The following is a 23,574-nucleotide window of genomic DNA, read 5'->3' as shown; positions in this document are numbered from 1 at the left end:
ACTGGGGTAATCGGGATGGGTGTGTCAGAGGCAGTGCGGTTGGCGCAGGACAGAGCAGGGTTTAGGGCTATTGTGCATAGGGTCGCTATGAGTCGGAAACGACTCGATGGCACATAACAACAACAACAACAGCAACAACATTCAATGTCTATTATTCAGCTATATAGAGATGAGATGCTGCTACATGCCACAACATATATGAACTCTGGAAACATGCTAAGTGCATGAAGCCATATTGGATGAGTCCATGGATATGAAACATCCAGAATAGTAAATCTATTTACTATTAGACAGAGAGTAGGCTGGTGATTGTCAAGGGCCTGGGAACAGAGAGGGAACAATGGGGAATGACTGCTTAATGGTTTATGGGGTTTCCTTCTGGGTGATGAAAATGTCTTGAAATGTCTGGTCAAATATTATGAATGGATGTACTAAATGCCACTGAATGCACACTTTAAAAAAATGGAAAAACTTAGGTTACCTGAATTTCACCTAAGTAAAAACAACGAGAACAGGGACAAACCTCACTCTTCATTTCAGGATATTTTAATATCCCCTAAATAGGGATATCCTAAAGATGTCCATCAGTAGGGGAACAGATAAACTGTATTCCTAGGAGATCAAATGGATATTAAATAATGCCCTTGTAGGTAAGGAGCTGCTCTGCTAACCCAAAGATGAGGCCTGCCCGGCAGTCTGTGTTCATCTAAGGGCTCTGCAGGAGAAAGATGGGCGGTCACTCTCCTGTGTCATTTACAGTCTCTGAAAACCCACTGGATTTAGGTTCCAGCTGAGAGCTGGTTCCGAGTTGGCAACAATGAGTTGGTATGTCAAAGCCCTATTGCCAGGGAGTCACTTCCAGAGGCCCCACTGGGTTTGGGAGGCTGACTGTCTCATCTTTCTCAGAACCAACAACCTTTTGGTTAGAAGCCTAACACTTAACCTATAGCCCCAGGAAGGCTGAGATTCTGGCAACCTCTGACTTTATATACCCTGACTTTATAGCTTAACATTTTGTCAGGTTCAGATCGTTATTTTAAGAAATGACACCAAGAGTTAGACTACTCAGGGCTACTGAGGTCTGTATACCAGGGGATCAGAGATAGGTTGACCTGGGGGTGGAAGGCACAAGGATCCCTCTGCAGAGTGGATCTGGGGCAGGGTGAAGCAAGGTGATGCAGCTGGGGCTCAGCTGGGCCCTCACTCTGGCTTTTCCAGGCTTTCTTCCTCCTGTGCCCACCTGAGTAATTTAAAGCCGATTGATCCAATTGCGCCACAGACACGGGACCTCGGGAGACCTGGGCGAAGGAGGCGCTGTCGTGCAGCTGGGTCGACTCGGGGCCCGCGGACTCGGCCATTCTCGTCTTGCTACCGATGTCCGAGGTGGATCTGGGCAGAGCACACGGGAAGGGGGGGGTGTTAGCGGCTCCCCACTGACCTCCTGTGAGGGGTGGGCAGGCAGGAGGGGTGGGCGCCAAGTACCCGCCCGTCAATGGGCAGCCCCCGCACCCCCAAGCTGCACGAAGTTGGGATCCCCAGCACTGGATCTGCCCCCAGACAACAAAGGGACTTTCTGGGAGAGCACCGGCAGCCCCTTGTGGTGGCTCGAGCTGAAGTAATTTTTAGATCTTCAAGGTCAGTGCTCCCTTAAGGGCAGCTCTAGTCTAGTGTCTCTGGGAAGTAGAACATTTAATTTCCACATAAAAATAAGCAAAGCAATTAGTGCTGGGTATTAGCTGGGGATGGTCGGTAGGAGGTGACATCATCGGCAGCCAATGAGAAGGCTCAGTGTGCAGGGAGAGGTCTACACCCCCTCCTGACACTAAAACAACAGGCCCGGGGAGCTGGGATCACATTCCCTGTTTCCAAGGACCTGGACAGGAAGCATAGAGGCCAGGACTCCTCGAAGCTCAGGCAGCTCCTGGGGGCAGGAACTTCGCATTATCAACCATCCCGCCCCCTTCAGGCAGCCTGGGATTTGAGCGCATTTAACACAGTATTTGCATGCAATGGTCAGAGAACTGAGCTGACTAGGAACCCAGCTGGATTCGACAAATGCTGGCCTCTTTTCCTTTTATAAATAGGCCACTGGCTCTGTCTTTCCGTCCAAGTATCACCCTTTGCCTGAGGCAGTCTCACAGAGGGACCTCAGGCTCCCCCGCAGTTAAAGGGGAGGGAGGTAGGGATGGCTGTACAGATGGATAGGCAGCCAGCCCTGGAAAGGTTGTCACAGAGCAGACAAGAGCTACTGCAAGAGAACCAGGCGAGAGGGCTGAGTGCCAGCTAGATCCTCTCTCTCAGGCCCAGTTTCCTTGTCTGTAAAACAAGAGTGGTGAGTGAGCTCAACTCTAAGGTTTCTTCTTGGTCTGATACTCTGGGTTTATTTGGAGGGCAGAACCCCTACTAGAGTCCTGGTATTTGTCAAGGACTCTGTGGAAGGGCACAGGAGGAGGCCGAAAGATGCTGCAAAGGCCCCTCTCTTCCAGCATTCCCAGGGGTAACATAGCAGCACCCCATCGGTTCCCAAAGAAAGTTAACTGTAGATGATTTAAATATACATTAAAGTAAGCGCCTGCATCCTCCCTCCCTCTCTCTGCTCTCTAAGCCCTGCCTTCTTTACTGTCCCAAGCATCCAGTACTTGTTCAACTTCTCCCAGGGAAATCTGTGTTCTGGTTCCATGTCCTTGGCCTTCTTCTGTGGAATCCCAGAGTCTTTGAGATAATTTAGGCCACTGTTCTCATTCCACAGATGAGGAAACAGGGGCCAGAGAGGCACGGCAATTTGCCTGAAGTCACACAAGCTGTTGGCTGATTAGGGACCAGAGCCCTGGGCTGCTGGGGTCTGCAGGGACCAGTGGATGGTGTTTACACACAGCTCTGCACTCTACATGTGAATAAGGACATGGTATTTTCTGAGGGGAATTCATATTGTCTTCACTGTTCTCATGAAGTCTAGACCAGTGGTTCACAGATAGAGTGTGAACGGTGTTGGGCACCATCCTTAAATATGAAGGGAATCTCTAGTGGGTGGGAGGGAAATACAAGCACAGCAGGAGGTGCCCAGACTGTCATGGTGGTCCAGGATGGAATAATTTTTAAATGTTCAAGGTCAAGGAACGGAATATTGACAATGGGCTTCTTTAACTATGAACTCTAAAGAGATCTTTGTTTAAAAGGATGTAAAAGTTGTCAACCTTCTGTGGCTTCCACTTCCCTCATGCTTGAAGTGCACTAGGTATGAGGTTGTAGCTAATGAACCCTGAAGGGGACAAGGTTTGAAGGATATTTGCACATTTTGCTGTCAGGGCAGGGTTCACAGGACCAAATCTTTCCCAAATATCCCAAAGCAAAGAAAGGAACGCATTACCGCCTTAGAGAAGCAACAGCCACAGGACCAGTCCGGGGAGGTACAGGTGGAGGGGGAGAGCCCATGACCATTTCTGGAAGCTGGGAAAACCTGTAGGCCTGTTGAAAGAAACAAGCAAATGGGAGGGAGATTTGTTAAAACCCAGTGCCCATCTGCACAAGGGTTCATATTTAAGGGGGAGGGGAGCAGGCATGCTTGAGTCAGAGTTTCATCTCCTCCTCAAACTGTTTTTTAGATCTTCCTTAATGTGGTCTCAGGTGCTCATGTGATACCTGTAAATAGATCAAGTAGCAGACATTTGAACAGATCATGGCTTAAATTCAGAAGTCTGCGTCAGGGTTGTAATATTTCACTATACTTATTCAATCTGTATCCAGAGCAAATAAACTGAGAAGCTGAATTTTATGAAGAAGAACTTGACATCAGGATTGGAGAAAGACTCATTAACAATCTACATTACGCAGATGGCACAAAAGTGTCTGCTGAAAGTGACGAGGACGTGTAGTACTTTCTGATATAGATCAAAGGTCACAGTCTTTGGTATAGGTTATACTCCAATAGAAAGATCCTCACAACACAAATGATAAATGACATTATGATAGAAAAATCTGAAATTCTCAGTGATTTAATTTTACTTTGATTTTTTTTAAACTTTGATTTAATGGAAGCAGCAGTTAAGAAATTAAAAATGTATTTGGGCACTTTTGCTGCAAAGGACTTTTAAAAGTGCTGAAGAGAAAGGATGTCACTTTGAGGACGAAGGTGTGTCTAACCCAGAGTTCTATTTTTAGTCACCTCAGACGGACAATGAAGAAAGAAGATCAAAGATCTGATGCCTTTGAACTGTGGTTATTAGCAAAGACTATGGAATATCTCATGGATGGCCAGAACAACAAACAAATCTCTCTTAGAAGCACAGCCAGAATGCTCCTTAGAAGTCTGAATGGCAGGACTTGGTCTCACATACTTTGGGCATGTTATTAAGCCTTTATTAAGTCTTGGAGGCCTAGTGAGTAAGGGAGTTACACTGCCAACCCAAAAGCAGGCAGTTCTAGTCTACCAGGTGCTCCACAGGAAAAAGATGGACAATCTCCTCCCCCCTATGATCTACTGTCTCTGAAAACTCACTGGAGGGTCAGCACTGAGTTGGCTCCAATTTTATGGCAATGAATTTTGTTGCTTAAAGAAAAAAAAAAAGAAAGAAAAAAGGGTCCCTGAAGGATACCGTGCTTGCTAAAAGCAAAGTCAGTGGGGATAAGTTTAGGGTCAGCGAGAAAGAGAAGAATGTAAGGAGATCAATGGCCTAGAGCTTCAACAATGGGCTTAAGCCCTGCAGTGGCTATGAGGATGCTGTGGGGCTGGGCAGGGTCTCCTTCTGCTGACCATAGTGTCATTACGAGCGGGGATGGATGACATCTAAAAGCAACACCGTAACGTGGTCCCCGGCCACCCCTCCCACCTCCTCTCCCACCACTCTGCCCTTGACTCACACCACATTGCTTCCTGATTGCTGGCTTTCCTCGGCTTAAATTCACGAAGTCCTTTTCCTTCCTGGAACATGCTCACTATTCTCCTGTCTTGGGTTTGGGTACTTGCTGCTCCCTTTACCTGCAATGCTCATTCTCCCAGTTCTTCCTATGGCTTCTCCCTTCATTCCGTCCAGCCACATGCCCCCGTTTTATTTCCTTTCCATCAGAGTAGTTGCCATTCTAATAGTGTTGATTTATCATAAACTACACAGTAATGAAGGGACTTTGTTATGAGCTTTATCTGCATGCCTGGAACAGCACCTGAGATTTAACAGATTCCCAACAAATAGTAGTGGAAAGACTGAATCATTGATTGTGTTTTACTTTCTCACTCATGGGAAGCAAGGAGAGATGGGCAAGCAATGGAGCTGGAGCCAGGAGTCATGGGCGGAGGTCTTGTTATTCTCACGAACACACGTCATAGTGACTCTCTGGAACCCAGTATCTTCTGCTAAAATGGAGACAACCATATATTACTCAGAAGGATGATAAGAAGATGAGGCAGGTCACTGTATGCAGAAGTATTTTACAATCTGTAAAGCACTGTTCAACCATAAGGGATTGGGACCGTCAAAAATTGAAGACTTGTCAACAGGGGAGTGGAAATGGACAGATGCTGACAGAATTAGAGAGAACCAGCCACAGCTCTAGTGGCAGGAGAGAAATTTAGAAATGTTCTCAGGGGCAAGAGAGAGTAACCAATGCTTCTTATCCATTTTTCCCTTCGGGTATCACCTGGTCCAGGCCATGGTCATCTCAATGCATTGCTATGCATCTGAGCTGGACAATGAATATGGATGAGAGAAGAAAAATTGATGCCTTTGAGTTGTGATGCTGGAGAAGACTATTGAACATAACTGTGAATGGCCAAGGGAACAGAACTGTCCTGGAAAGGGTGAATCTAGGTTGTTCCTTAGAGGCAAGAATTTTGAGGCTCTGCTTCACATACTTTGGGCATGTTGCCAGGACGGACCAGTCCTTGGAGAAGGACATCATGCTTGGAAGGGGAGAGAGTCAGCAAAGGAAAGGAAGACCCTAGATGAGATGTATTGATATAGTGACTGTGGCAACAGGATCAGGTGTTTCAGAGATGGAGTAGTTGGCACGGTGTAAGACAAGATTCAGAGCTATTGTTCATAAGGTCACTATGAGTTGTAGTTGATTTGATGGCACATAACAACAACAACAACAAAATATGCTTTAGGGTGAATCCACTAAATAACAAAGAGATTCTGGATAAAATATTCAAGTGCCCTGTAGGAAGTATATGATGTAAGGACAAGCTCCAAGGAGCCTCTCTAGTCCCCTCTATATACATCTCAGCAAAAGAAAACTATGAACTGAAAGCAGAAGTAAGAGTTGTTAGGTGCCCTTGTGTGGAGTACAACTCACAGTGACCCTATGAACAACAGACCTGAGTCCTGTCCTATCCTGCACCATCCTCATAATTTCTCATACACCTTAGCCCTTTGCTTCAATCACTAGGCGAATCTATCTTATTGGGGATTTTCCTCTATTTTGTTGACCACCTTTCTACCTTTCCAAGCATGATATCCCTCTCCAAGACACAGCCTTTCCTAGCAACATGTCCAAAGTATGAGAGAGGAAGCTTCGCCATCTTTGCTTCCAAGGATTACTCTGGCCATACTTTTCCCAAGACATACCTTGTTGTTCCTTTTGGCCATCCAAGGTATATTAACTCTTCTCCAGAACCACAATTCAAAGGCATCAATTCTTCTTCTGTTATCCTTATACACTGTTCAACTCTCAGATGCACAGAAAGTGATTGAAAAGACCCTGGCCTGAATTAGGTGCACCTTGTTATGTGCCGTTGAGTTGCCTGTCACCCACAGCAACCCTATGTACAGCAGCTCTGAAGCCTGCCCTGTCCTGAGCCAGTCTCACTAATTTTGACACACTTAACCCCATTTCCCCAGTTACTGTATCAATTCATCTCATCCAGCGTCTTCCTCTCCTGGCTGCCCCTCTACTCTTCCAAGGATGATGTCCTTCTCCAAGAAACAGTCTTTCCTGGCCACATGCCCGAAGTATGTGAGATGGCGCTTCAAAATGTTAGCATCCAAGAAGAAATATGGTTTCACCCTCTCCAAGATATACCTATTTGTTTTCTTGGTGGTCCACAGTATGTTCAAGATTCTTCACCAGCACCACAATTTGAAGGCATCAATTCTTCTGTCATCTTTAATCAATGTTGAGCTCTCTGATGCATAGCAAGTAATTGTGTAACAATCATAGCCTGGATTAGGTGCACCTTAGTCTCTAGACTGACATCATTGCTTTTCAGTGCTCTGAAGAAGTCCGTAACAGCAGCAGATTTTCCTAATGCAATTTGTCTTTTGATTTCCTGACTGTTGGGTGGTAAGAGAATTGATTGTGGATCTGAGCAAGCTGTAGTTGCTAACAACCTCACTCTCTTCATCATGGTGCTGTCAATTGGTCCAGTGGTGAGAATCATTGTCTTCTTGTTGTTTAGTTTTAATCCATATTGAAGACTACAAATCTTGACCTGCAGCAAGCACTTCAGGTCCTCTTCAATTTCAGCAAGCAAGGCTGTGTTATCTGCATAATGTAGGTTGTTGATGAGTCTTCCTTCAATCCTAAATCCCTGCTTCCTGATGATCTGCTCTGCATATAGATTGAAAAGGTATGGAAAAGGAATTGCTCCAAAGACAGGCATGGCAACATTTGGAAGCAATTAAAATAGGGCAAATTGGGGGAGTTGAATTCTCGCATCAAACCCTGAAGGAAGCTAACATTGGTCCCCTTTGGTAACAGTCTTAGGTGCAGGCAAACAGCACTGTAACTCCCTGTAACTCCTTTTAGGACAGAGTACTCCATAACTAGGTAGGTTCTCTCGGTTTCCATAGATGAAGGTGACGCAAATGTTATTATGTGTTGTGGAGTCAGAACCGACTTAAAGATGACCCTCCGGTGGTTTTCAGAGCCTGCAAGTCACATGGGAAGAGAATGCCCGTCTTTCTCTGTTGAAGCAGCTGGTGGAATGGAACTGCCTACCTTTGGGCTGGTAGTGCAACTCCTTAACCCCTAGGCCACTAGAGCTCTCTCCCTATGAAGCAAATATGAGCTCATAACCCAAGATCAAACCACAAGTGAAAGTCGAAAAAAATAATAAACAGATGTGTTGTTATGTGCCGTCGAGTCGTTTGCAACTCATAGCGACCCTATGTACAACAACCCTAAACGCTGCTCTATCCTGTGCCAGTCGCACTGCCTCTGACACACCCATCCCGATTACCTCAGTCACTGAATCAATCCATCTCATAGAGGGTCTTCCCCTCTTGTGCCATCCCTCCACCCTCCCAAGCATGATGTGTCTCTCCAAGGACCTGCCCCTCCTTGCAACATGCCCAAAGTATGTCAGACAAAGCCCCAGAAAGTCTTGCCTCCAAGGAGTAGCCTGGTTTAATCCTCTCCAGGATGAATCTGTTTGTTTTCTTGGTAGTCCATGGTACATTCAATACTCTTCTCCAGCACCACAGTTCAAAGGCATCAATTCTCCTTCTGTCCTCCCTAGTCATTGTCCAACTCTCTGATGCATAACAAGTGATTGCAAAGACCATGGCCTGTATCAGGTGCACCTTAGTCTCCAGAGAGATACCATTGCTCTTGAGTACTTTAGAGAAGTCCCTAACAGCAGACTTTCCCATCGCAATACGTTTTTTTATTTCCTGACTGCTGGTGCCAAGAGTGTTGACCGTGGAGCCAAGCAAACTGAAGCTGTGAACACTCTCAATCTCTTCGTCATCCATCCTGACACTGCTAATTGGTCCAGTAGTGAGAATCTTTGTCTTCTTGACATTGAGCCTCAGTCCATACTGAAGGCTGCAGTCCTTGACCCTCTGCAGCAAGTGAGGTCCTCCTCAGTTTCAGTGAGCAGGGTTGTGTCATCTGCATAATGCAGATTGTTGATAGATTGTCCACCAATCCTGATGCTACAATTCTCCTCATAGAGCCCAGCCTCCAGGATAATCTGCTCTGCATACGGGTTGAAAAGGTATGGAGACAGGACACATCCCTGGCTTACACCCTTCCCAATTTTGAACCATGCAGTGTTACCCTGCTCTGTTCTGCCTTACTGCCTCTTGGTCCAAGTATATTAATCATTGATTAATAAAGAAATACAAACCTGAAAAATTACAATGTAAGGAATGTTTAAAGAAATAAGAATTATAAAATTTGGAAGACATTATTGGGAATAATCCCACAGGTTTGAATAAAGGGCAGACAGAATTTTTAGGAGTGAAACAAACTACCAAAATAAAATGGTCATTATCAGGGAGTTAAACAATAGATTAGGCACAGATAAAGAAGGAATTCATAAACTAGAAAACATCACTGATGAAATTCCTAGCAATGCAGTATAAAGAAACAAGGAGATAGAAAGCCGAAGAGAGAAGCTAGAGATACACAGCACAGAGTAAGAAGCTCTACATGCAGGTTATCAAAGTCCCACAAGAAGAAAGTGAGAGAACAGCAGAGAGGCAGTATTTGAAGGTACAATGGCTAGGAATTTTCCAGAATGAATAATTTTAGGTAGTACAAAAATGTATTTCCAGTGGGATAAAGAAATAAAATATATGCCAAGACACATTGCAACGAAAGTTATTTTTACACCAAAGGCAGAGAGAAGATTTCAAAAAGCAGCCAGAGAGAAAGGGTGTATCACCGACAGAGTCAACAACCAGACTGGCAGCTGACGCCAGCAGAACCTAGGAAAAACAATGCTCAGAGAAAAGAAACACCACCTTTACATTGTATCCAGTAATGCTTACTCTCAAGAAGAACAAGACTGAAAGAAAATATTTTTCTGATAAATGGTCCTTAGGACCTGTGATAGACATTCTCCCGTTTTCTTTTTAAATCCAAGTGGAGGGCTAGAGAAACACGACTAAGTGTCACCCCTGTGATAGTCATTTTCAAAGTCTCACTCTGGACCATTCTCTGAGCTGTGACTGTGTATGTTCTGACAGCTCCTCTGCCTGACCCTCAGCATCCATCTGTTTTCTGGTTAACACCAACTCAATATGACTTTGTGAAACTATCCACCCCCCCCACACTAATATGGTCTTAGTGATTTGGCTCATGGATGAGCATGCGTTTCAAGACTTTGAAGAAATTAGTTGCACTAGAATTTGATTCCTAACAAGAGTGACAAAATCCTATGCCAGTGTCCTGAGAAACATTATCCATCACATTTTCTAGTCAGATGTTTGGAATTACCTTAGGTCTTATAACTTTTCTGAAGGTGGTTTTATTTATTTTTTTTCTGCCTCCAGCTTTTTCTTTATCTCTTATGCTTCCATGTCGTGTTCCCTTGGTCTGTTTACAGCAGACTTTGGTCTACGTCTAGGTTTCATATGAGCACAATACAGTGTTCTAGGATTCTCATTCTACTAATGTTAAGGAACACTACACAGCTTAACATTAAGAAAGGTGTATGTAAGAGTTGTATCCTTTCTCAATACTTATTTAATCTGTATGCTGAGCAAATTATTTGAGAAGTTAGGTTTTATGAACAAGATGTGGCATCAGAATTGGAGGAAGACTTCTCAATAACCTATTATGCAGAGCTGGAGTCAGAAAATAAAAAGGGCCAAACTTGCTCAGAATTTCTTAAACTGAAGGAACTGAAGAACAAATTCAAGCCTTGGATTGTAATACTTAAAAATGCTTTAGTATTTTTAATGAAATGATCCAGGAAGCATCAAAAGAAGATAGAGTTAACAGAGTCACTGTACCAAAAATAACTGATGGACACAGAAGAATTTAATGAAGCAACATATAAGCAAGAGGCTGTGGTGATGAAGGAAGAAGTTCAAGCTGCTCTGAAAGAACTGGCAAAAAACCAAGACCCCAGGAACTGATGGCATACCAACTGGCATATGTCAACAAACAGATACTACCCTGGATGTGCTCACCAAGTTGTGCCAAGAAATCTGGAGGACAACCACTTGGCCAACTGACTGGGAGAGATCTATATTTGTTTCCACTGCAAAGAAAGGTGACCCAACAGAGTGGAGAAATTATCAAAACTATATCATTAATATTACATGCAAGCAAGATTCTGCTGAAAATTATCCAAAAACGACTGGAACAGCACATCAGCAGACTACTGCCAGAGGTGCAGGTCACGTTTAGAAGAGGCTGTGGTACTAGAGATATTATAGCTAATGTTAGATGGATCTTGGCTGAAAGCAGAGTACCAGAGGAATATCTATCTGTGTTTTATTGACTACACAAAGGCACTTGTGTGGATCACAACAAACTGTGGCTAACTCTACCACTTGATTGTACTTATGTGAAACCTATACTTGGACTAGGTGGCAGTCGTCAGAACAGACCATAGAAACACTACATGGTTTAAAATCAGAAAGGATATATGCCAGGGATGTGTTCAATCTCCATGCCTTTTCAATCTATATGCAGAAAAGATTATCCTTGAAGCTGGGCTCTATGAGGAGAAATTTGACATCAGGATTGGAGGAAGACTCATCAACAACCTGCATCATGCAGATGACACAATCCTGCTTCCTGAAACTGAGGAGGACCTGAAGCACTTGCTGCAGAAGGTCAAGAACTGCAGCCTTCAATATGGATTGAAGCTCAACATCAAGTAAACAAAGATTCTCTCTACTGGGCCAATTGGCAGCATCATGATAGATGGTGAAGAGACTGAGACTGTTAACAGGTTTAATTTGCTTGGCTCCACAATCAACACTCTTGGTAACAGCAGCCAGGAAATCAAAAGATGAATTGCATTGGGAGCATCTGCTATCAGGGAGTGCTGAGAAGGAATGATACAGTCTGGAGACTAAAGGTGCACCTGATCCAGTCCATGGTCTTTGCAATTACTTGCTATGCATCAGAAAGCTGGACAGTGACTAGGGATGATAGAAGGAGAATTGATGCCTTTGGGTTGTGGTGCTGGAGAACATTACTGAACATAAAATGGACTGCTAGGAGAATACATAGGTTTGTCCTGGAGAGGGTGAAGTGAGGGTGCTCCTTAGTGGCAAGGATTCTGAAGCTCCATCTGACATACTATGGACATATTGCAAGGAGGGACCAACCAGTCCTTGGAGAGGGACAGCATGCTTGGGAGGGTAGAGAGACAGCGCAAGAGAGGAAGACTCTCGATGAGATCGAAAGACTCAGTGACTGGGGTAGTAAGGGGTAGGTGTATCTGAGGCAATAAGGTTGGCTCAGGATATAGCAGGGTTCAGAGCTGTTGTACATAGGGTTGCTGTGAGTCGCAGGTGACTTGACGGCACATAACTACAACAACAACAACAACATGCAGATGACACAATCTTGCTTGCTGAAAGTGAGGAGGACTTTAGGCACTTGCTGTAGGAGATAAAAGAATATGGCTTTCAATATGGTTTATATCTCAACATCAAGAAAACAAAAATTCTCACCACTAGAACTGTAGGCAAAATCATGATAGATGGAGAAAAGACTGAGACTGTCAATGACTTCATCATACTTGGATCCACAATCATCACCCTTGGTACCAGAAGGCAGGAGACAAGAAGACGTATTGCACTGAAAAAGTCTGCTGTCAGGGACCCTTTCCGAAGTCCTGAAGAGCAGCGATGTAAATTTAAAGACAGTTTAAAGACTAAGATGTATCTGAGTAAAGTCACAATCTTTCCAGTCACCTGCCTGGATGTGAGGGCTGGACAGATATTTAAGGATGACAGAAGAAATGAATTGTGCTGTTGGAGAAGAGTACTGAATATTCCATGGGTGGCCAAAAGAACAAACATATATGTCTTGGAGAGGGTGCAACCTTGGAAACAAAAATGACAAAGCTTTATCTCACACATTTTAGACATTTTGCTTGGAGAGACTATTCCTCGGAGAGGACATCATGTTTGGAAAGGTGGAGGGTTGGTGAAAGAGGGGAAGACCTTCAACCAGATGTATTGACATTGAAACTGCAGTATTGGATTCAAGTGCATCAGAGAAATGGAAGATGGCACAGGACAGGTTAAGGCTCAGATCTGTTGTTCATAGATAGGGGTGCTAGGAGTCACACTTAATGACACCTAGTGACAACAACGTTGTTGTAGTTGTTATGTGCCGTCGAGTCGCTTGTGACTCATAGTGACCCTATGTACAACAGCCCTAAATTCTGTTCTGTCCTGTGCCAATCTCATTGTCTCCGTCACACTCACCCCAATTACCCCAGTCACCAAATCAATCCATCTCCTAGAGGGCCTTCCCCTCCTGTGCCTGCCCTCCACCCTCCCAAGCATGATGTCCTTCTCCAAGGACCGGTCCCTCCTTACAACATGACCAAAGTATGTCAGATGAAGCCTCAGAATCCTTGCCTCCAAGGAGCAGCCTGGTTTAACCCTCTCCAGGATAAAACTGTTTGTTTTCTTAGCAGTCCATGGTACCCTCAATACTCTTCTCCAACACCAAAGCTCAAAGGCATCAATTCTCCTTCTATCCTCCTTAGTCATTGTCCAACTCTCTGACGCATAACAAGTGACTGCAAAGACCATGGCTTGTATCAGACGCACCTTAGTCTCCAGAGAGACACCATTGCTCTTCAGTACTTTAGAGAGGTCCATACCCTTCCAAAAATATTCCCCAGCCTTTGTTGCTGTGGTTTTTGACCATTGCTAGTTTTTGGTTCTTGCATAAATGAGCCTTGGTTGGTATAACTAGCATATCATTGGCAGAGATACTTTCCAAAATACACTTATCAAAGAAATTTTCTCAATCTAGCCAGGGACTTGGTAGAATGAAAAATCCTTCCTAAGGGGCTAATTTTGTTCAGTAAAAGAAAGGAAGACCGTCCCCATGATGGATAGACACAGTGATGCAGCAGTGGGCTTGAGCATGGTGGAGATCATGGCAAAGGAGAGGGTGATGTTCTGATCCATTCATAGGGTTTCTATGGGCCACAGTCCACTACAGCACCTATCAACAGGGGACCTAAGTCATTGATCCTCTGAGACCTCCGTTATCTGTGGGACGTTTAGATTATAATTGTGGCTACTTTCTTCAATTCTTTAATTAAACACTCCCAATGTTAGAAATCATGTTGGAGTTGTTATATTCAGCTAACTCTTCTAGAGTGACCGTTCTGAGCAGTAAAAAAGAGTAGGATTCATCATGGGAGACTTGCCCAGATCTACTGGTATCAACCAAATCATTACAGAAATCTGTGAGTGCTGCTTTTCCATTTCTCAAGCATCAGTGGACTGTGCTTGGTAAAGAGCATTCACAGGGAGTGGAGGGCTTCAGTCCACTCTCTAAGCTACCTGGGGCTCATAACCCTTGCCATCTCATCCTGGGACAGCTCTGTATTACCAACAACAGTGCCGGCAACCTTGTTGTTGTCACATACCATTGAGTGGATGCCAATTCATCGCCAAAATGCTGCCCAATCCTCTGCCAGCTTCACAATCTCTGCTGTTACTGCACCTAGCTGGTGCTAAATAATTATTTTCCAAATGGCTATTAAGTAATTCAGGATTATTAAGAAGATCCAAGCTCTCATTTTTATTCAAACATTCACTTTTTAGTGGGTTTGTCACTTAGTCTCGTGAAGTCTCATTTTCTCCTTTTTTTTTTTTTTTGTGAAAGAAGACATTAATTGGTTAATTGATTTCCAAATATTTCTTTAGCCACATAATAACTTTAACAGAACCTGCAATACTTCAGCAGAATATCCAAACAGACTGAGGAAGAGGCTTCTTGCTGAAGTAGGGAGCGGGCTACCGGGGTGACTTTGACCTTTTATGCCATCATAATGGTCCCTAAGGGATGCTATCAACCATAAGATCTTGTACAGTTTAATTCCAGGGTGGACTGGCGAAGGAAAAGGAGGAAAATGTGCAACAATGAATGAATGGAAATCCAAGCTTTCTGTAAACATGTGTTAAAACCACAGTCAAAAAAAGAGGGTTTGCCCAGTTTGAAAGCCACTGTCCCGATGTCCTTTCAACTTCACATTCCATGATTCTCAAAGAAGCAGCAAATAAGGATACTCCTTTCCCTAAAAAGAGAGAAAAAAGGTCCTCAGCGCTCTTTTCTCTTCTAGCCTCTCATGCTGTTCTGCAGAGGAAGCAGACAACTCATTTTTATCTTTGGTGCTTGGAAGGCACAGTCATAGTCATAGTCAACAGTCTCTCGGCCAAGAAAATGCCTTTTTTATGTCTGTCTGTCCTGCAGCAGCTCAACAAAGGGCAGAGGAAAGTTCTGAACTTCTGACAAATGCCAACAGAATGCTCTTCTCTGGAAGGGGTTTCCAAGTACAAAGCAAGGCTGCACAGGCCATCAGACAGTCCCCTGCAGGCTGTATCCTTGGGGCCTCAGCGCAGCCGGAGGGGCCACTTAAAACACAGAGACAGCCTATGACACATGCTGGTGGGCTAGGGGCACCTCCCTTTCCCTGTCTTTCTATCTTTGGCTGTGTGCACTCCTGTGCTTTTAAAGTCCTCTGGGCTCTTTGAATTTTGGTGTTCTTATCTAGCCTGACCCCTCTGGTTGCGTTGTGGCTTGGATCTAAGGAAGCTATTTTTTATAATTGTTACCAGGTTACCAGACAAAGAGAGAGAAACAGGAATAGTAAGAGAGCTCTTGACAACAGAGAGGCAGAAGAGAGGGTCTGGAGGGTGCGTGGAAGAGGGGGTAAAATACAACTGTGATTTTTTTGGATGAACAATTGGAGACTAAATGGTAACAGAGTTGTGGATGAAGTCAGACTAGGACGGACGGCATACCAAAGCTTCCTTCCCATCCCACTCTTCTTTGTACCATGGAGATCTCCAGAAAATAAGCCTAACTTAAGGGGCAGGGAGAGAGCTCTGATGGCCTAGTGGTAAGAACTTGCACTGCAATTTCAAAGGTTCAACGTTCAAATTCAACAGCTGCTACATGGGAAAAGGATGGGCAATCTCCTTCCATGCAATTTACTGCCTCTCGAAAACCCAATGGAGGATCAACTATGAGTCTGTTACAACTTGACAACAACAACAATGATAGGGAGGGGACCTCGAACTAACTAAAATTGAAGTTCACCTGCTGGTGAATATAAAGTTGGGGGGAAGGAACACTCCTTGCACACCTGAGTCTGTGGATGGTGATAGGCCCTCCTCTCAAACTCTCTCTCTCTCAAGGTTGTAAACTGTGCAGGAGAGTGTCCATTTTCTCCTCTGGAGTAGCTGGTGTATTTCAACTGTCTGACTTTGGGTTGGCAGCACAATTCCTTACCCAGTGGGCCATCAGAGCTGCTGGAAAGCCCTTCATTGGGAAGATCTCTTAGCCCTGCTGCCATTTTCAGAATCCCCTAATCTGATACTGACAGGAAGGTTGTCAGATGTTTTCATTCCAAAGACCCATTAGGGCCTGCTAGCAAAATTGGACTGGTCACTGGGTGTTGAGGCCAATTTCCCCCACATAATTCAAGAGAGAAAACGATCAACAACCCCCTGAACTGCAGTACAGTAGTCCCCAAGCTGCCAGCAGTACCCTCTCTGTAGCTATAAATGCCATCTGCCTGGCTTTGGGTCTTTAATACCACCAGCTTCCAATCATCCTCTGGTGGCACACGAAGAGCTTTCTTTTTGGAAAAGGAAATGTAATCATAGCTATCACTCCAAATTGCCACCTTTCCCGTTTGCTCTCCATATCACCTCAGCAAGAGGACGCTCTGCTAGAGCTTGGGTTAGGAATGATCCTTTCTGGCCTTGTCTCCATATTTCTTTTCAGGGAGAGCTGTCCCTTTGGGGATGTAACATTCTAATAAATCTGTCTTAACTATTTTACCCTCTCTTCTACCTCCTCACCTTTTTTCTTCCCATGCTCATGCTCTAATAAAAAGCTTTAGCCATGCCCTAAAGCCTGCTCCTCCAGGAAACCCTTAGATTGCAGTATACAGTGCAGCCTTGTGAATGTTTAGGTTCAGTTCTCTCCAGTCTCTTCCACCTGGTACAATTCCTTTGCCCATGTGAGAGGGGTGAACTAGGGCATTGATGGAACAATAGCATTCTGGTGGCCAAAACCTGAGATAATTAGAGAAGACAGATTTTCTACCATCATCAAGTAAACCCAAACATCTAATTGGAAGAACAGTGTAAGTACCTAATTCCAGCTACAGAAGACATGCTCCTGACTGCATGGACCAATCAACTTGAAAACTGAAGCTGAAATTCAAAGAGTTCCTAAAAACCTGGCTGACCAGCCTCCTGATCAAAGAAAGCATTCATAGATAGCAAGCAGTCTTGACTCCATGCATTCTACATTAAGAAGATGGCTCTACAAGGATACTGGCTTCTGCAACCCTGCTTCCGAACTCTGTGCCTGTTGATGCATTTGGCTTAGTAGTCAAGAGTGTCTAGGGACCCACAAGAGGAGAGACTGGAAACCCTTGCAGGCAGGACAATGCCCGGTTCCAGGATGAAACAGCTAGAGAAGTCATCATCCAAAACCCTGAAAGATTTTAGGGGCATGATCTCTCCAGAAGGGAATGCTAGAATTGGAACCAAGAAAAGAGGCAAAATTTATGCTTGGAGAATGAAATCAGAACCAAGAAGCCAATATTGATTGACATGCAAAAAATAGGTACTTTAGGCACTAATGAGTCATGTCGGAAAGAGTGGACACTTTGGGCGCATAAATGACATCAGAGAACAGGAACCAGACTGAGATCCACCCGCCAACCATTGACCTTTCTGTGGCATCGTACCATTGGCCAGACTTCAGCCCTGAGGCCCATCCAGCGAAGGAGGCCATAAACAGAGCCTCACCTCAGTAGCACGGGGTCTCCCCTCCTTATTTCTCTTCAGGGAGGGCGGTCTATCCCTTTGGGGATGGACCTTTCCAATAAATCTATCTTTAGTATTTAGTCTAAAAAAAAATAATCTTTTCTACTATGCATTGTTAGCGGCTTCCACCTTTCATGAAAATGGAGACCACATGTGTTGTTGGCAGAAAGATAAAAGAAAAATGAAGGCTTACAAACAAAAGAACTGCCTTTCATGCTTTTCGGGGTGGATGACCTATCCTTCTATTGTTATATCTCAGCTCTTTTACATTTAATGTGGCCTCATTTTTAAACAGGGAGCTCTGGTGGCCTAAAAAACTGCTAACCCTATGGCATGTAGTTCGAATCCTCCAGCTGCTCCTTGGGCGAACGATGGATAATCTTCTCCCATGTGATTTACAACCTCTAGAAAACCACTGCTAGACGTCATTTCTGACTAGATGGCACATAACAATAATAACCACATTTAAAAAATATATAATGATGAAATTTTAAAAATATATGATGTTGATGTTTTTGCTTGGCCCCAGGGCTTACTGTAGGTAGTCAAAGGTATTAAAGGGAAAAGGCTTTGGGTTATGGGTGGTGAGTATCACGTGACCCCAGGGGGACTCATTTCCAAATCTCAAGGTGGTTAATCACAGATCTGCCTATTCTGAGATGCTGTCAGGACACCCCAGGTGGGGCCAAGGCCAGGATGGCAGTTAGTAGGAGGTGGGACTTACGGGTCGAGGAAGGCTGTACTGGTACATTTCTGGCCGGTAGGTGGGCACCCACTGCACCCCTGCCCGGGGCCGTGTCATGGTGCCGGGGGCGCTGGTTACCACCTCTGAGTAGGGGAGGTGCTGTGCGGAGCCATAGGCTTCCTGGTGCCGGCTCTGGCCCCCGTGGCCCGCGGACGCCAGGCTGAAGGCCTCCTCCAGCAGCATGTGCATCTGCTGTCTGACCTCGTCGATGGAGGGCTGAGAGCTCAGTGTGGAGGTCTCCGAGTGGCCTTTCACCTGCCGGGACCTCGTGTAGCCCCTCGGCTCATTCACTCTGTCCACGTTGGTCTCCTCTATGATTTCAGGCTCAGTCTGTGAAAGAAAAAACAAGACAAAACAAAACAACCCCATTGATTGACTGATTAACTTTCCTTTTCCTTATGTGTCTGTGTTCATTAAAGTGACATCATATTAAGTTTGACTCTGTTCCATTTAGGAACTTATCGTATCGGGCAATATAGGGCAACCAGCTAGCACTGCGTCAGTGAGGCCAAACTCTGGCTGCTGGCTGTCCATAGTCACAGCCTGACTGATGCCTCAGGCTTTATAACTAGTCTAATGATTGGGAGAACAGATTTTCACTGATGGAATGAGTCGTTTTCTCTAAAATCTTTTAGAGACTATTTCTGCCATCATACCTTTTAGATGTAAGAATCGAGAGTCTAGTATTCTGTATCCTAAGAGAAGGCACCTTACACTAACTCTTTGCAAGGTCCCCTGTCTTGCCATTGGTTAGGGAATGCTGATGGTTTGATATTAATTATCAGAGAGAATAGCAAAATGTTGTTCTGTTGTCCAAGAGTGGTGCCCCTCTAAACCTGAAGCTGAAACTCTAGGCAGAACATAAAAATCTGTGCTTTACCAAGCTCTCTGGCTGATTCTGATGCCCATTCCACTTTGAGACCCACTGATCTACAACATTCTCTGGTTTCCTCCAGTGAACCTTTCCTGAGGCAGTGCCTGCAGCACCCCAATGGAGAGTGAGCTGGGACTTCATGGAGCCGCCAAGCTGCTGGGTGGGCTGTCACAAGCCTTGCTTCCCATGAACATTGGTCTAGCAATTACACGTGTGGCAGGTTTTGATATGCAACTTTTCTTCCTGATAATCCAACAAAGGAGCTTTGGGGGGAAGTTAATTCACATCCACTTTAGTGATTTCTGTGGCAACTACTGTCTGCTAAGAGAACCTGAGTTCTGCATAAATAAATTTATTTAGGCCATTTTGCCAACCCACATCCCATGCAGTCTGCCAACCCACTCCCCATCCATTTCCTGAGCTATCACCTTTAAAAAAAAAAAAGGAAAGATAAGTAAGAGGAATAAGAAAATATGATAATTAGATTCTAAGCTGCTAACCAGAAGGTCAGTGGGTCAAGTCCACCAGCAATAAATTAACAGCTTCCTCAATGAAAGATACAGTAGTCTGCTTCTGTGAAGATTTAAAGCCTTGGAAACCCTATTGGGTAATTCTCCTGACCTGCATGTTACTATGGCTCTTTTGGGGACATCTGCTTTTCTAGCTACACTGCACCTGAGTCTACAATGTTCATCAGTCTCTGCAAAACTGGCCTGCATACCTACAGTCACGGTAGTCATTCCCCTGACAGCGTCTGAGTCTCTGGAAGACCTTCCAGCAAACCACTAAATCCAAGTGAAACAGAGGAGGGAGGGAACTGAACAAACTATTGATGTTGGAAACCATGGAGTTATACAGAAAGTCAAGCATTTGGGACAATGCTAACTTAGCACTTCTTGTGACTTGTCTCTAGAGAGCTCTGGCAGCCTAGTGGCAAGAAGCTGTGCTGTAATCCCAAAGGCACAAGGTTTGAGGTCACCAGCTGCTCAGCAGGAGAAGGAAGGGCAATCTCTTCCCATGCAACTAACTGTCTCTGAAAGCCCGCCGGACGGTCAGCTATGGGTTGGTTTTGACCCTACGGTACAAAACAACATGTTACTATGAGTTGAAATCAATAGCAATACGTTTTATTTGGGTTTTTTTTTAATCATAAAATATATTATTTTTACTTTTAAACATGGAGGCATATTTCTTCCACTCCCAAATCTATCTACATGCGTACACATTTATGTCTGTGTGCACCTGTGTGTGTGCCCATTTAAAAAGCTATATTTATTCAGATCCCAATTTTAGTTGGTTGTTATTATTACTTTAAAACTACTTGGTGACTACTCCTGGGTAGTACAGTCTGTAACACATTATGCTGTTAGCTCAAAGAACGGTGGTTTGAATCCAGTGGTTCTGTAGGAGAAAGATGGGCAGTGTTCTTCTCAGAAACCCAGTAAATGTCCCTATAAGTCAAAACCAACTAGATGGCAGTGAGAGTTTTAAAGATGCGTTCAGATTGTAATTCTGTTTGCTTGTTATTTTTATAAAAACTATTTAGTGAATATTGTCTTTGAGTCTCACCACTTCTATGACTTAGGGCAATGTCAAAATACAGTCCTTTAACACAACATGGGTGACCCAGAGGACATTATGCTGAGTGAAATATCACAGTTATAAGGGGACAAATACTGTACAAACACCATGGTTATAAAGCAGAACTGACATGTGGGCCTGGGGGGAGTCTAGGAAAAGGATTGATAGATAATAAACATTGCATTGGAAGAGATAAGGGAAAGAACTGTTTAAAAGGAATATATGGTTAGGCATTATATTTATAATAACACTTCAGAATAAAAGATGCATTGCAAAGTGGACTGGGGGAGGAAGAAGGGAGGGAAAGAGAGAAAATAGTGTAAAATATCACATGTAAGCAAAATACTGCTGAAGACGATCCCAAAATGACTGGAATTGACAGAGAACTACCAGAAATACAAGCTGTGTTTAGAAGAGGTCGTGGCACTAGAGACATTATTGCCAATGTCAGATGGATCTTGGCAGAAAGCAAAGAGTACCAAAGGAATGTCTATCTGTGTTTCATTGACTATGCAAAAGCATTTGACTGTGTAGATCACAACACATTGTGGCTAACCTTGAGGAGAATGGGAATCCCAGAACATTTGATTGTGCTCATGTGAAACCTATACTTGGATCAGGAAGCAGTCCTCAGAACACAGCAAGGAAACACTACATGGTTCAAAATCAAGAAAGGAATGTGTCAGGGAGGCATCCTGTCTCTACCTTTTCAATCTATGGGCAGAACAGATCATTTGGGAGGCTGGGCTTTATGATGAGGAATGTGGCATCAGGATTGGAGGGACACTCATCAACAACCTACATTAGGCAGATGACACAACCTTGCTTGCTGTAACTGAGGAGGACCTGAAGTGCTTGCTGTAGAAGGTCAAGGACTGTGGTCTTTAATATGGATTGAAGCTCACCATCAAGAAGACAAAGATTCTCACTAGTGGGTAGCACCATGATAGATGGAGATGAGATTGAGGTTGTAACAATTTCAGCTTGCTTGGCCCCATCATTAATAATCTTAGCAACAGCAGTAATGAAATCAAATGATGAATTGCACTGGGAAAATCTGCTGTCAGGGACCTCTCCAGAGTATTGAGAGGCAACAATATCAACCTAGAGCCTAAGGTGTGCCTAATCCAGACCATGGTCTTTGCCATTACTTGCTGTGCATCAGAGAGATGGAAAATGACTAAGTATGACAGAAGAATCAATGTCTTCAAGTTGTGGTGCTGGAGAAAAGTCTTGAACATACCATGGGCTGCCAAGAAAACAAATATGTCTGTTTTGGAGAGGATGAAACCAAGTTTCTCCTTGGAGGCTAGAATTTTGAAGCTCTGTCTCACATACTTTGGACATGTGGCCAGGAGGGACCAGTCCTTGGAGAAGGACATCACACTTGGTAGAGTGGAGGGACAGTGCAGGAGAGGGAGACCCCAGATGAGATGGATTGATACAGTAACTGGGGAAATGGGGGTTAGTGTGTTGGAATTAGTGAGACTGGCTAAGGACAGGCTTCAGAGCTGCTGTACATAGGGTTGCTGTGAGTTGTAGATGACTCAGTGGCACATAACAACAACAATTTTTTAAAAAAGAAAGTGAAGGGAGAGAGGGAAGATGGCGGAGGTGGAGAGCACAGTGTGAAGAGCCAGAGGGATAGCAGCCTGCGTAGAGAGGATACCAGAGAGTACTTTACGCTCCACAGAGACTGACCATCACAGCGTGACGCGAACAGTAGGATTTTGAATCAGAACTTTTGCTAATACATTATTTTAGAAGCTTTAAAAACCGGAGCCCTGCCTGCCTGCCCTGCAGCGGTCCCGCAGTGGTCCCACCACGGACCCAGCAAAAGCTGGAATCCACAAGCTGAGCTGAGCTGCATTGAGACTCACCTGAAAGGAAAAAGGTTAGTGGGGAAATCGGCTGAATTCTCTTGAGCCCACTAAAACCTGGAGGGTCTGAGGTGCGGCGTGGACCATCGGAATTGAATCATAACTTTTGTCGAAACTTTTAGTATTAGAACTGTGGGAACAAAGCCGCGCGGACTCGGCAAAAACCGGAAGCCACTAGATGAGCTTCTAAGAGACCCATTTGAAAGGAGAAAACTTAGTGGGGAAATTGGCTTATTTCGCTTAAGCTCCACTAAGACCCAGTGGGTCTGTTGCATGACGTGGACAGTAGAAATTTGAATCAGAACCTCTGCTGGAGTGGACTAAGAATGAGCTAATAGCCTCAGTTGCAATCCGGACCACTTTTCGGTTGCACTGCAGATCGGCAAATGCCGGAATTTGCAAGCTGAGCTTCTGAGGGACCCATTTGAAAGGGTTAACCTTTGGGGGGAAAGTGGCTGAATTTTCTAAAGCTCCACTAAGGCCCAGTGGGTTTTTTGCATGATGGAGACAGTAGGAATTTGAATAAGAACTTTTGATGGATTAGAGTTGGAACTGTACGAAATCAGCCGGGGTTGCATTCCGGTCCACATTTCAGTGCACACTCCAAATCAGCAAAAGCCAGAAGCTGCTGGACCCATTTGAAAGGGGAAAGCTTAGTGGGAAAATTGGCTGAATCCTCTTAAGTCCCACTAAGACCCAGTGGGTCTGTTGTTTGACGTGGACAATAGGAGTTCTAAAAAGAACTTTTATTGATACAAATAGTTTTAGGAA

At 44.4% G+C, this 23,574-nt stretch overlaps 1 protein-coding gene across 1 annotated transcript in view; it reads right to left on the bottom strand.

Annotated features, from left to right (window-relative positions):
* KIAA1549L (KIAA1549-like ortholog) overlaps window positions 1-23,574 on the bottom strand; it is a 153,486-nt gene that overhangs the window by 8,144 nt on the left and 121,768 nt on the right. The window contains 3 exon segments of the mRNA XM_006903627.1: window positions 1,241-1,389; window positions 3,368-3,465; window positions 18,448-18,798. Coding sequence (XP_006903689.1) covers window positions 1,241-1,389; window positions 3,368-3,465; window positions 18,448-18,798 — 598 coding nt within the window.

Source organism: Elephantulus edwardii, unplaced genomic scaffold, assembly GCF_000299155.1.
Source record: "Elephantulus edwardii isolate Elephantulus edwardi_28Jun2011 unplaced genomic scaffold, EleEdw1.0 scaffold00029, whole genome shotgun sequence".
NCBI classification, from domain to species: Eukaryota; Metazoa; Chordata; class Mammalia; order Macroscelidea; family Macroscelididae; genus Elephantulus; species Elephantulus edwardii.
The sequence above is the reverse complement of the archived record's forward strand: the minus strand, read 5'-3'. Positions and strand labels throughout refer to the sequence as shown.